The 14,246-nt window shown below is 44.3% G+C and overlaps 1 protein-coding gene across 1 annotated transcript; it reads left to right on the top strand.

Annotated features, from left to right (window-relative positions):
* Positions 1 to 4,241: 4,241 nt before the first annotated feature.
* Positions 4,242 to 12,792, top strand: cunh4orf54 (chromosome unknown C4orf54 homolog). Its single transcript, XM_036597148.1, has 2 exons — positions 4,242 to 8,307; positions 12,403 to 12,792. Exon 1 carries the CDS (start codon positions 4,347 to 4,349, stop codon positions 8,292 to 8,294), a length of 3,948 nt encoding a protein of 1,315 aa, XP_036453041.1. The 5' UTR covers positions 4,242 to 4,346; the 3' UTR covers positions 8,295 to 8,307; positions 12,403 to 12,792.
* Positions 12,793 to 14,246: the final 1,454 nt, after the last annotated feature.

Raw genomic sequence — 14,246 nt, 5'->3', positions numbered from 1 at the left:
AATACATTTTTTTCTAACATCATAAAAACGAAAAAAAAAAAAAAATAGACTCAAAATGGGTTGTTTCTGGCACTTACTTTCCCTGTGTGGAATTTATGGACTAGAGAGTGAACGGTATGTTTTGAAACTTTTTTAATCATATGGGCTGTTTAACATACAAAGCTCTTAGGCACCTGATAACATTATATACATTATACACAAAAAACTATTCATCAATCATATATACAGTAAGTGTTTGTTTTGCTCAGAATAACACTAATATCAGAATAAATGCAAAAATATTAATACAAAAGTAATGATATTATGTATGTCAAAGTTCTCCTTGTGGAAGCCCAGTACTGATTGTAGTTAAAATCTAATGCCTGGCTTGGCTAAATCAATACTTCATGAAATTCGAGCAAATCCATTTGATGTCAATGTCAATGTCAATACGATTACTACCACTACCGCTACTTCCACAACTACCGCTACCATCACTACTACCACTGCTACTATTATTACTACTACTGCTACTGCTACTACTACTACCACTACTACTACTACTGCTACTACTACTACTGCTACTGCTACTACTACTACCACTACTACTACTACTGCTACTACTACTACTGCTACTATTACCACTACTACTACTACTGCTACTACTACTTCTACTATTACCACTACTACCACTGCTACTATTACCACTACTACTACTACTGCTACTACTACTTCTACTATTACCACTACTACTACTTCTACTATTACCACTACTACTACTGCTACTATTACCACTACTACTACTACTGCTACTACTACTTCTACTATTACCACTACTACTACTGCTACTACTACTACTACAAGTCAAAGTTTAGTTTCAAGTCAAAGTTTACATAATGCTTTTTACAACAGGTGTTGTCACAAAGCAGCTTTACGGAAAAAATCTGGGTCCGAAGCCCCCATGAGCAGGCCAATGGCGACAGTGGCAAGGAAAAACTCCCTAGGAGCAAGAGGGACCTTGGGACAAACCAAGACTCAAAAGGGGAACCCATCCTCCGCTGGTCGACACCGAATAGGAAACAGTGTTAGTATAGAACATTAAAATACAAAAACAGGGGAAAAACAGGTTTTACTACTGCTACTATTACTGCTAATACTACTCCTACTACTACTACCACTTCTACGACTATTACCATTACTACTACTACTAGTACTACCACTACTACTACTACTACCACTACCACTACTACTACTCCTACTACCATTACAACTACTACTACTACTGTTATTATTATTGTTACTTTCTTGCATTCATTTGCCGCTGAAATGAAGTATGAAGAAACTTCCTGAAAGCTGTAAATAAATAAATGAAGTTAATGCTAGTGTGAAGTGCTACATGAGAATGCAGTAAGTGAAGGAAAGTGAAGCTGTGCTGGTGCAGCAGTGAAGCAGTGGCAGCGCTGGAGGTGCTTAATGCTGTGATAATTAATCATATATGTGAGGGCCTTAGCAGTGCTTATATAGGACATGCTAGCTGGTCTGTGATCCGTGGGAGCCACACATGAACATCTGCTGGAGAGGTTAACTAGAGTCAACAGCACAGAGAAAAACCAGGCTACAGTTTCACTTACTAATCTTGGTGTTACATTATGGCCTTTATGGATGAACTAAATTGTTTATATGTATGTGGTAAAATCAGCAGTGTTAAATGTGGACCCTCTCTACAGAGAGTAAAAACCACACTGTTAACAGTGTTAAACTCTCAGTATTAATATGACACTGAACTGTGGAAAAAGAACACTTGCAGTGTACAAACACACACTAAGGTTGTTTATATTTAATGCTTGGGCCATTTAACACTCCTGGTGTTGTCTGTACTTTAGCACTAACACCCCCAACACTAATGATCTTCAGTCCAGCTCTACTGGACTGAGCAACATTTGACGCTTCAGTTTTTACACCGAGGATTTACTGTGAAGTAATATATACACTCAAATAGTTCAAACTTGTAACCATAGAAGAACCATTTTTGGTGCTATATAGAACTATTTTCAAAAAGGTTCTATATAGAACCACATACAAACCATTCTCCATCTGAAGAACAATACCATACAAACAACTATTTAAGCATGAAATCGTTCTATATAGAACTTATGGTTCCAAATAGAACAATTCCCTTTACTAAAGAACCCTTGAAGATCCATCTTTTTAAGAGTATACAATATCAACAGCTCTTAGTCAGTTAAAGGGGAATTCCATTGATTTTTCAGACTTGGCATAATTCACTGATCAAGATATCAACAAAGTCATACAGAGGGTTTTGATGTGAAATGGTGGACTGTAAAGACGCTGCCCATGTCTTTACAGTGGTGATGAGAGGAACCAGGGGCTGTGGTGTCGCAGATGTATTTTATTTATTTACTAAAATGAGCAGTGAATCTATGGCATCTTCTGAGTTTTTATATGTAATGTTGATAATAGTGAAATAGGGACAAATCCCAAAAATATGTTTTCTTTGGGGACTATTTTGCCTTACAATGCCCTACATATTCCTTTAGGCCAAAATCATATCTGAAAACTATTGTAGAACAATGTGTCAGACACCAGACAACATGTTCATTACCATTTCAAGATATAACTTTTTTAGATGTATTAAACCCTCAGGTGTCTGGTTTCTATCAACAATTCTGACTCAGTAAGTGTCTCTAGAGCGGTGTATATCACATCATACCACTCTGAATGTATTTAATTAGAGCTTAATGATTTAATTATGTTTAAATGTTGAAACATCTGTGGAATTTCCAGGACTTCTTAATGTCAATCCTGTAAAAATCTGGTACTATATAGAAAAGCAACATTAAAAAGGAAAAAAAAAAGCAATTAACATATTTATTCACCATGTTTTGCACTGTGTATGTACAGAATATCTCATTTAATTGCAAATACACATTTTACAGACAGTTTAACTGTGCTTTAATTTGCGAAAACAAGACCAAAAACTCACATCTGGCAACATAATTTTTTGTCAACACTTCAATGTTCCATGTAATCCAGCGTTTAAATTTAAAAGCCTTTAAAAAAACAAAACCTGAAAAAATATTTATGCTTATTTAACTGTCTTGTCCCATAATGCTGTGCAGTACAGCTCAACTTCAACATCATGGTAATTTGCAGTGTTATAACAGGAAGTATCTTTAGATGTGCTGATTTCACAGTAAAATGATGAATACAGTATTTTACTGTGGGACAGACAGAGTTAAATACAGTGAAATACTGGCAATAAATTACAGGGTAACTACCTTCTTTTGATGTATACTGTTTTATATTTTTGGCCATCGGTTCCCTAACAATGCGCCTGGGCCCCCAACAGGACCAGTTAGGGACCTCCTGCTTTGACGGCTCTGACTGATTTGACTGTGCTGTGCGCTGAAGGTGAAAGTGCTCTGTTGTTTCCTGGTGGCGCTGTCCGCGGCCTGTGGTGCTGAAACAGCACAAAAGCTGCCGTTTAAGGTTAAAACTCACTCTCCACACTGACCTACTGCGAATCACACAGCAACAGTGATGACACACAGCTCAGTCGGGCTTCAGACACACGGATGTCTTTGTTTTGAAGCTCAGCAAAACTCATCAGTCACCCCCTCAGTCATGTTTGAGGATCCGGAGAAGTTTTCTATAAAAAACCTGTGTGAGCTGCTGACAGAATAAAACCCTCTCACATGACATGAGTGTGAGCCGTCTGGCCTGCTGTTTCACCAAAACATATACAGGAGCCGCTTTTACTATATCATTAGACTATTATTATCATCATTATCATTATTATAATCATTATAATTAAGCAGAGCTGTGGAAAAGCTCCTCAAAGCTCAGGAATCTTTTTTTAGTCCAAATGTTGTGTTGGAGTCTCGGCCTGCAGGTCTGCGGCGTGTAACAAAACACGGCGAGCACAACATCCCCAGTTTTAAAATAGCCCAGATTTGGCGTTTCGTCACCGTCTCTATATTTGTAGACTGGGTGCATTTTAAAGACAGAGATCGAGGCAACAGAATCTGTTCTGGCAGTAGAGGCGCTGCTCCAGCACTCAGGAAAAACACGTTAGATCAGTTTAGGCAGGAATCGCCTTCAAAATGTAGAAAAGCCCTGAGGCCCTCACTTTCCAGAGCTGGACGCTGGAATGCTCCCCCGCTGTCAGCACCGCTATGTGAGATGAGTCTGTCGGTGCCACACCGACCACTGGAGCCAAACCGACAACCGCGCGAGCGCAGGGAGGGCAGTGAGGAGGGCAGGAGGGCTTTTCTGGGGGGTAAAAAGTCTCTACCGTCTACCCCTCTCTGTCCATATCTCCTCTTCACCGCAGAGTAAAGCGCGCGATGGCTGCGTCCCCGACCGCTTTGCCCATTTACGAGCCCAGCTACGTGGACCTGCTGGACGTGAAGGTGGACGCGGCGGCGGCGAAGAGCGCGATCCGAGCGGGTTTTAACGGCGAGGCGAACCACGTGGCGATCGTGAAGCAGTCGAAGTGGTGGACGGAAGGACGCGCGGGGGAGGGGGCGCGCGCCACTGCTGCTGAAGATCCTGCAGTCAGCGCGAGCGGCGCGCAGTTCCCCGCCAAAGAGCGCCAAGAAAGCGCGCGCGCCAACGGGGACCTACACGACGAGGTGGACGACGACGACGACGAGGAGGAGGAGGAGGAGGACAACGACGGAGATGGAGGCGACGACCTAGGGAGCGCGCACGAGCGTCTGAGCGTCAAGAGCAACGAGTCTGAACACGAGCTGCGCGTGCTGTTCGCCGAGGTGATCGAGGACGAGTCGCACTACATCACCACGCACGAGATCCAGCTTTCCGAGCTCGATCACGACGCCGACTGCGACGTGAGCGCGTGCGCAAGCTGGGACGGCGAGGACGAACACCAGGTCTACACGTTCGTGGACTACGCGTCGTTCGATCGCGAGGAGACGATAGTGGAGGAGAACGAGCAGGAGGAGGAGGAAGAAGAGGAGGAGGTGGTGGAGGAGGAGGAGGAGGAGAGATCGAGAGCGAAGAGCGACGAGGCCGCGAGCGCGCAGCCCGAGATCAAGAGGCAGAGCGGCGGTGAGAGCGGAAACGCCGCTGGGCGCGTTCACGTGGCCATCAGGGCCACGGCCAGAGCCGTGAACGAGCCTGGAGGCGAGCGCGCCTTGAAGGAGGAGAGAGCGCGCGAGGGCGCTGCGTGCTTGATCGCCGTGCCTGGCCGGCTGCACATCGGCGGTGGCCGCCTGAAGGGGAGGGACGCGCACGAGCACTCGAGCGGTGCGTCTAGCGCGGTCAGCGAGCTGGACGACGCTGACAAGGAGGTGCGCAACCTGACGGCGCGCGCCTTCCGGAGCCTCGCTTACCCGTACCCGTACGCGCTCAGCTTCAGCACATCCAGCGAGTCGTCGGCGTCGGAGCGCGGTAAGGGCGTGGGCTGCTGGTCCGCGCTCGTGGACTTCAAGTACGGCAAGAAGGCGCGCGCGGGGGAGCCTGCGGTGTCGGCGCGCGCACAGCAGCCTCTCGGCGGCGGCAGGGAGGGTGACCGCGCTGCGGCGGCGGCGCTTTGGACACGCGGTGGAGTGAGGGCGCCGCCCGTGGAGGTGTTCGCGCTGAACGGGAGTCTGGTGAGCGCCGGCGGAGCGGCGGCTGCGCGCGGCGACAAGCTCGAGCTAGTGCTACGGCGCGCGAGGCCCGCGCCGGACGGCATGGAGGACACGCACCGGCGCGCCGCGCTCGCCTCGAACCTGCTCAAAAGCGTGCTCGCCAAGAAGGTGCAGTTCGAGCGCGAGCGCAGGATGGAGAGGGGCGAGATCCACGAGCCTGAGAAAGCGGGCAAGGAGAAGCAGAGGGTGAGAGAGAAGGACAAGGAGAGGAGCGAGTCACGCCGGCAGAGCGAGTCCGACATCAGCCTCGTGTGCTTGGACGAGTTGGCGGACGTAGCAGACGGCGGTGGCTCGTCGCGCGAGTCTCCAGGCGAGGCTAAAAAAGGAGCGCGCGGGGGCGCGCTGCCCAGAAGCCAAAATAGCGCGTTCAGGTCGTGGAGGGACGGCGAGCTTGGGTTTCACGAGGAGCGCGAAGGCATCGGGAGCGAGAGCTCGAGCGGCAAGGCCACCAAAATGTCGCGGCTGTTCGTGCCGAGCATCCAGCTCGCGGGCGGAGAGAGGGGCAGCGGGAGCTCGAGCGCGGCTGGGCGAGCGGGGCCGCGCGCAATAACCTCTAAGCCTCCCGAGATCAAAATCAGACTGCGCAGCGCGCGGAGCGACAAGAGCGAGCCGCCGTTAACTGTGGCCAACGCGCTCGCGGCCGCGCTCAGGAGCGAGCCGTCCGAGCGCGTGCCGCACTTCACCGTGAGGGACGTGAGGGACAATAGCAAGGGCAAACTGCAGGCGCCCATTCACCAGGTGCGGGACGTGAGGAAGCTCGTGAAGAGCTCGTATCACTTCGTGTCGCTGGAAGGGAACGAGAGCAAGAGCGCGGACGGGGAGCACAAAAACTCCAAGCAGAGCTCACTGGTGAAGGGGAACCCAGCCTCACTCTCGCCTATAGTCATCAAGTGTCAGTCTGTGAACACAAACAGCAGCTCGAAGCAGAGTGGAAACCTCTCTGAGCCTTCCAAATGTAAGCCAGCTGAGGATGCACCAGAGCTTGAAGGGTCATTTCCGCAGGTGCAAAAGGACGACATTAAAACTGGGGCAATTCGAGTCCATAAACCTCCTGTCCGAATGACTTCAGCCAACATAAAGCAAGAAGGGTCATCTGGACTGAAAATCGAGACATGGACAGCCACGAGGAAGCAAGACAAAGTAAGTGACATGGATGAGAGGAAGGCAGACACCAAGATGGCAGCTCTGGAGAAGCTGCAGGCTGCGGTGAAGACCATGGAGCAGCTCTATGTGTTTGACAAAAATGAATGGAAGAGGAAAACTGAGCCCCAGGCCATCAAGGACACCCGTCTGCTCTCGCTCATTAACAGCGAGGAGCATGGAAATTCAGAGGGAGAACAAGGGGATGTTGGCTCAGCCGCCATGAGACGAGACTCATACTCAAAAACTCCACCTGCTGGAGGACACATAGTCCAAGCAGAGGTACCCCTCAAAAAAGAAGAGAAAGGAAGCTTCAAGGTATCACATGCGCTGCTCAGTCGCGAGGAACGGAATGGCCCCCAAACTGTGATGCATCTTACAGGAACTCCTGGTAAGAGCACATCCAGCATGAGCCTGGGTCAGAAAATATCAGCTCCAATCACCGCAAGCTCTGTAAAGGCCCCACAGGTGCATACTTCATCCTCAGCATCTCTTAATGCTAAAGCTGTGACCCCTAAGTCTCCGAAGCTGCCCATGTCTTTAAAGATCTCCCAGTCAAAGTCTACAATGGAGGAGAGGGAGCGGCCAAACGGCAACGAGGCTGGATTCACCCCAGTTCAGTTTACTTCTTCTGCGGATTCAGAGAATTACTTGACCATACCTGTGAAACCTGCCGCCAAGCAGCCTGCCTCATCTATAGATAAAACAGTTGTGTACACCTTCCCAACTCCAGGCAGCAAGACCCAAACGGTCAGCCCGCCTGCACATGTGGCACATAGCAGCGATGCCAAACGGCATGAGAGTCATCAGTCCCCAAAACGCTCCAGCATCGTTATGGAGACGCGGCCCTTGGATACTCCAACAGCCACCATCTACCATCACCCTCTGCCTCTTACCATGCAAGCTGCAACACCTCATGTAATCTGCTTCTCTCCCACTGTGCAGCCTTCTCCAGTCCCCACTGAACACTTCCAGAGCACGCAACGGAAGATGCTCCTGGACCCCACCACCGGCAGTTACTACCTGGTGGACACCCCAGTGCAGCCGGCCACGAGGCGGCTGTTCGACCCAGAGACGGGGCAGTATGTGGACGTCCCGATGCCACAGCAGCCCCCGATGACCCCCGTTCCCATGTCCATCTCTCCTCTGGCCCTCAGCCCCGGAGCTTATGGTCATACCTACATGTTTTACCCGGGATACATGCCCACCACGGTTATTCCGGCCAGGATTCAATCTCAGCTCTCTGTGCAGTCGGAGGTGGATGCAGGAGACAGAGGTCATGCGGGACAGCAGGGAGATGGAGCCTACATGGAGGGGCCTTACTACATGCCTTCTGGGAAGTCTCTGCAGACACCTCCAGGGGTTCAACATGCCAGCTCCAGCAGAGTGGCCAGCGGTAAGCAGCCTGTCATCAGCATCACCTCTCAGCAAGGGCCCAGGATCATCGCTCCTCCCTCATTCGATGGAACCACCATGAGCTTTGTGGTGGAGCACAGATAAGGCCACATGCAATGTAAGTGTTACTTCTTGAATTGTTACTAATGTATACTCTATAAAACTGCTCTAGCATTCATAAATAAATTTAACCCCTTAACCTGCAGGCCTTTTATAAAGTTATTCATCTTGAAACATATTATAACACTGTAGGGCAGTGTTTATAAGCTTACAACTACATAAGCTCTTTATGATATCTCACATAAACCTACGTAAACTAAAGTATTTCATCTACACGCCTAAAATGATGGTTCTTCAAAGGTTCTTTAGTAAAGAAAATGGTTCTATATAGAACTGTGAACACTCAAAGAGCCTTTTGCATGATTAAAGGATTATTAGCATTATGAAAAGGTTCTTCAGATTAATGGAGAATGTGCTATAGATGGTTCTATATAGCACCTTTTTAAAAAAAGTTCTAAAAAAAGTTCTCTTGACATTGTAACAATATCAGAACCCTATTTGGTGCTATATAGAACCCTTGAAAGACCATAATTTTAAGAGTGTATATGGATCATATACTTTGGTTCCAACGGCACAAACTAGTAAACTAGAAAACTTTCACCTAACTCCCCAATGTACTTGTTGGGACACTAATCCAAATGTACATGTCCAACCCAGAGATCTACAACACTACTCCTGGAAAGCCACAACATTGTGAAAGATATTGCATTAAAAACTTGAAAACTGAGTTGGATCTGTCCCAAATATTGTCTCTTGGTTAAAAATGTCTTTGAGAAAGATTGCATTGTGAGGAAGATAAGCTGTAAATTCCAAAATCAAGCATACAAAATGTGCGGAAGTGGTGTAAAGAGACAGGGAGAGTTCAAAACCTGCCTCACTCTGGCCATCCAAAAGAGAATATCCAATAAAGCTGGTTGGGCATTGCTTGTGCAAACTCATGCAGTCCATGCCTATAAGGCTTAAAGCTGTCATCTAAAAGAAGGCATATGGAACAAAATAGTAACCTAAATAAAATACAAAATACTGACCTACATAAATAAAAGAGACAGTAATCTTTGTCTCACCAATGTTTGAGTACTTCTGCTTATTTTACTGAACCACATAAATGACCAGGGCCTGCTGGCGGGCCCAATGTTTTATTACACACTTCAATATACTAAGAATACTGAATAATAAGCCTTAATATGTAATAAGACTGGGAATTTAAGGGTTTAAGTTTGCTTGTCATTATAACTTTACTACTTGTTCAAATGAATAAATGATTATTTTAGCTTGGAAAGTAATAAATAAACAAAGCACAAATTGTATTCAGAGAGTGTTCCAAGACCAGTGCTTTTAGAGTGGACTGGTCATTTTTCTAGCTTGCCAAGTCAGGCAGGTTGAATAAGAGTGACCAATTTGTGGCCCTTAGATAAAATATTTTCATTTTACCATTTCTAAGATTTAAGCTGTTACATCATCAGTATTATGCCACTGTGATATACACTAAGCTACGATGACAGCTGTTAAAACATGCTGTATTTCACCCAAAAAAATTGTCATGACACGACCCAATCAGTCAATCAGTGTTACCTAAGATAGGTATTGCTGCAAATTATCATAATATGTATACTGCTCTATAGTAAAGTGTTACCAAATGCATAATGAATAAACCATTTCAAATTGTCTAACTGGGGCTTTATTGAAATAATAATAATACCTTAATAAACTCCCAAAATGTGTTATCAATTTACATGTAAAAATCTTCACTAGTTGAATGGAATTCAAATTGCCAGTGACTTAAAGTGCCATATTTACAATGTTGTTTACATATGCTGCTGTAAACTGAAGAAGTAGCTGGCTATTCACAGTGGACTATCTCAACAAGGCTGCTGTAGCCACTGCTATTCAGAGGCTGCATTTTAACTTGTGTTCAAGCCAAATATCAAAACATGGTGGTAGAAAACGTGTTAATGACTGCTTTCTATTTTGGGATGAGGGACTGTTGGTCCTGAAAGACAGTTCATGATTCTCTGACAGTGTTTGGAAGGCATGCGAGAAATACACTCTGAACAACTTTTCTCCTTTACAAGCATACTTCGAAGCTTTACTGAAAAAGCCAGTGCATGACTGAAATATTATAATGACCCAGTTCATAATTCTTCATCTTCATAATACTTCGCAGCATTCTAGCATGATAGCAGGGTGCTGTATGGGCTCGGCCGGACCTTGGTTGAGCTGGTTGGCATAGTGGCAAGAGCGAGAGAAAGGTCAGCTGCTGTGTGGCATGTGTTTGTGCTGATACAGGGCAAGGCCAGCTGCTGTTGGTCATCAAGGCAGGGGTGCAGGGAGGTCAGCCTTTTTATAGGACAGCCTTATGCAGAAGGGAAAAGACCAAGAGGCAGGCCGGAGGCTTCTTGCTTGGTGAAAATTAGATAAACAAACCGTTCAACGTGCCTCCAGTCAGCTCAGAATGCAACGTGATAGGTAATGGCTGGAATATGTTTATGTCCTATAAGCTCTGGGACATAATACTGAGAAATGGATCACTACACTGAGATTTCAAGTTCAAGTGTGAGTTGTGCAGCACTTGAACCAAGAGATGCACCATTCTTAGCACGGTAGTGACACTGACATGCTAGTGGTAATGCAGTATGTTGCACTGATAGCAGGTATCAGGTGCAGCATCGTTGCTGGACTTGTGTAGAACTGTGCACGGGTGATCTATGAGATCTAATTTAACATCCACAAGACGTCCCAGATGAAAGAAATGTTCTAAATATGATCTCCTTTACTTTGTCTAGACATGTATTTGAAAACATTGTGAGACTTTTTATTAATCCTCTACCTGAACTCTTAAACTCTCTCTGGTTTTCATAGATCAATTCCTCATTTGTTACACTGATAGGCCACCAACATTAGTCATTGGTTATCACTGGTTAATCTAAATATGTCTGTCCAGTGACAAGCCCATTTCTTTTCTTTTTTTATATTCACTATTGTATGTTAATTGTCAAATCTTATTCTTTATTCATTCTGCTCTTGTTGTATTATTGTTTTCGCCATCCAGAGTCAACCAGATCCAGAGGATGGGTTCCACTTTTGAGTTTTGGTTTCTCTCAAGGTTTCTTATTCTTGCACTTAGGGAGTTTTTCTTGCCACTGTCTTGCATTCAGCTGAAATGAATTAAAGCCTGCTTCAAAACACTAACATAACAATATCATAGACATATAATGGCAGATGTCATATGCTGTCATTAGTTGTCGTTACAGATAATGTCCAGTAAAAACACAGTTTCATATTGAAATTAATGGTAGTTGTCATGACAGACGCCATAATGTTATATGTTATATCTTATATTACTGAGCAAATTCTGTCATGACAACTCATGACAGCATAAGACATCTGCCATGACATGTTTATGGCATGGTTATGTCCATGTTATGTAGCAGAGTTCAAGTAAAATGTTGCTCAGTTTGTCTCATGTATAGTTAAACACGTTTGTGTCTACCTTATCTTACCCTCACCCACTTTTAGTTGAATAATATTTACATTAGAAAAATGTAAGATTTCATGATTTTCTTATGCATCTCAGGAATTTTTCAGCAGTCTCTGAGTGTAGTAGGAGATTTTGTGCTTTTCACATTTGTCTCCAGACCTGCTTAGAGGTAAATGCTTATATTGAGCTGCTAAGGTTTGGGACAGGGGTGTCCAATTTTATCTGCAGAGGGCCGGTGTTGCTGCAGGTTTTCACTCCAACAAAGCAGGTGGTCACCTGATGAAATGTTTGAAGACTAGGACCAACTGGTGTGCTTCAGCTTGTTTGGAGTGAAAACCGGCCCTTTGCAGATCAGATTGGCCAGTCAGTGTATACCATGTTTAAAAACTCCTTTGCTGTGCTGAAAACAATATCTGGACAGCAGTGGTCCTAGGGTAGCCCCTTACCATGGATGGATGGGCAAGAGGGGGGCTGATAAATTCTGGATAAACAAATAAGCTAGTAATTGTACACCTACAAAGTGCACCTATATGGTAGGTGCCATTGAGTAAACAAAGTAGATGCACCTAATTAACATGCAACTATAGCTAAAACTGTTCAACATTAAGCACTGGATGACATTCAGGCATATCCCACAGTCTCTAATAAGTTCAACATTTTCTTTTTTTCATGCAGGAGCTGCTTATAGATCAGCGCATCATCATTTCCCAGATTTGGTGTGTTTGTTTTTCTCCTTTATTGACTTCTTATGCAATGCCCATCACACTTTGGAACCCATGGACTCCTTCAATAACAACAACTGGATCATCTATGTTTTTCTTGGATCATCTTGGATCTTGGATCATCTTTGCATTTTCATTTACTGTGGTTCTTTATTGTTTTCTCTTTTTTTGTTTGTGATGTGACTATGCCATGTCTATTTCTTGGTAAGCTCTTTGTGAAAATGGCTGGAAATGATTGATTTTGAAGAGTTTAATTAAATGCTACAGCTTTTCAGGTTAAAGCAACAAATCACCTGGACATGTATTAGTTCTCATCAGGTCAAGATTAATTAAATAACAGACTAAAAGGTTTAAAAATACATGCAGAAGAGAAGTTCATAGCACAGTAAACTCTCTGAAGAAGGAAAGTGAATGCAAGTAACTCTGACAGATGTGTAGTTATGGCTGTCACCTGGTTTAAAGCACTGGCTTGAGCATAATTTCCTCTTGAATCCCAGGTTCTTCTGTTGAAACTGCACCCTTCATCTTGATCTTCATGACCCTTTTCTGAGAGGTGATTTTAGGTTTAATGGGTTTTAGATTACAGTACACTTCAGTACTGTATATTTTGTTACATGTGGTACACAGTGAACCACCATAGAAACACAATGGTTTGTGTTGAGTAATATGGTGGTAAATAAGATGTTTTAGGGGAGTGTCCTCCTCTATTTATCTTAATCTAGTACCAATCAGTTTATATGTACGTGTGTAAGTCATTTAGGGCATTCAGCCATTGCCTCTTCTCAAAAGGGAGATGGAAGATGAAGGTAAATGGGAAAGCAGGTTTAAAGAAGAAATGGGATTTAAGGCAAATTATCTTCACTGGTACGGTTAAACTTGTTGAACCCCATAACTACATTTGGCAGAGTGAGACAAGACATGTTATCAAGCTGGTGGTTTCTTATAGTTCAGTATGTTAAGAAGAACTACATTTGTTTTGGTTGCAATTCAATCACAGTTTTACTCAAACAACACGTATCATAAGTGAGTCTAATTAGAAATTAATCTTTCACTTTAATCAGAGTTTTTAGTATCTAATATTACATTTTGGTCAGTTGTCAGTTCAAGGTACGTGCCAAGTTGGGTAAATAATGGACTAGAACACTAGACATGGATTAAGCCTTGTCTATGACTAAATCGCAGTGCTAATGGTGAGTCACCATTGGAAGTTCCCTTTAGTCTAGGCTTAGGCTTAATCTGGGAGACCAGCCCTAAAAGACTAAAATCTTGCGATTTTCGTGTAAACATAAGAAAACATTTCAACAAGAATGAATTTGTAACAGTCAATTCAATTCATCATGTCCAAATAGTTTGAGGTATTTGCTTGAAATATGTTTGTTTTTGAGGCTTTGCAATTTCCTTTGTGTTTTTGGATGAATTAAACTTTATCATTAGTAGCGTAACTTCAACCCAACCTGAATGTGAATGAAAATCAAATCGTCATTTAATTGCGATTGTCTATTCACTCATGCATCTGCACTGATACTTAAAGGTCAGTTTGAGTAATGAACATTGAATATTCAGTGTTTAATTGTATCAGTCACAATTAAACTGACCTCAGTACATTATAACCGTATCTATGAAAAAGCAGTGAGTGGGGTTGAAGCATTTGTACAGAGCTTTGAGTGACATTTATATGGTGGGATTTTCAGATCTTTTTTACGCACCAAGTTCCCATTTATCAATGCCTGAATTTAGGCATTCTGCCTCTTGTTGATGCATTGGTAGCTCTGCAATGATTAGTCACTTTATGTGACA

Source organism: Colossoma macropomum, unplaced genomic scaffold (assembly GCF_904425465.1).
Source record: "Colossoma macropomum unplaced genomic scaffold, Colossoma_macropomum, whole genome shotgun sequence".
Taxonomy (NCBI): Eukaryota; Metazoa; Chordata; class Actinopteri; order Characiformes; family Serrasalmidae; genus Colossoma; species Colossoma macropomum.
Note: the sequence above shows the minus strand (reverse complement) of the source record. Positions and strands in the feature narration are given on the sequence as shown.

Coding starts and splice junctions, on each gene's coding strand:
- cunh4orf54 (XM_036597148.1), top strand. CDS start 4,347: ATGGCTGCGTCCCCGACCGCTTTGCCCATTTACGAGCCCAGCTACGTG.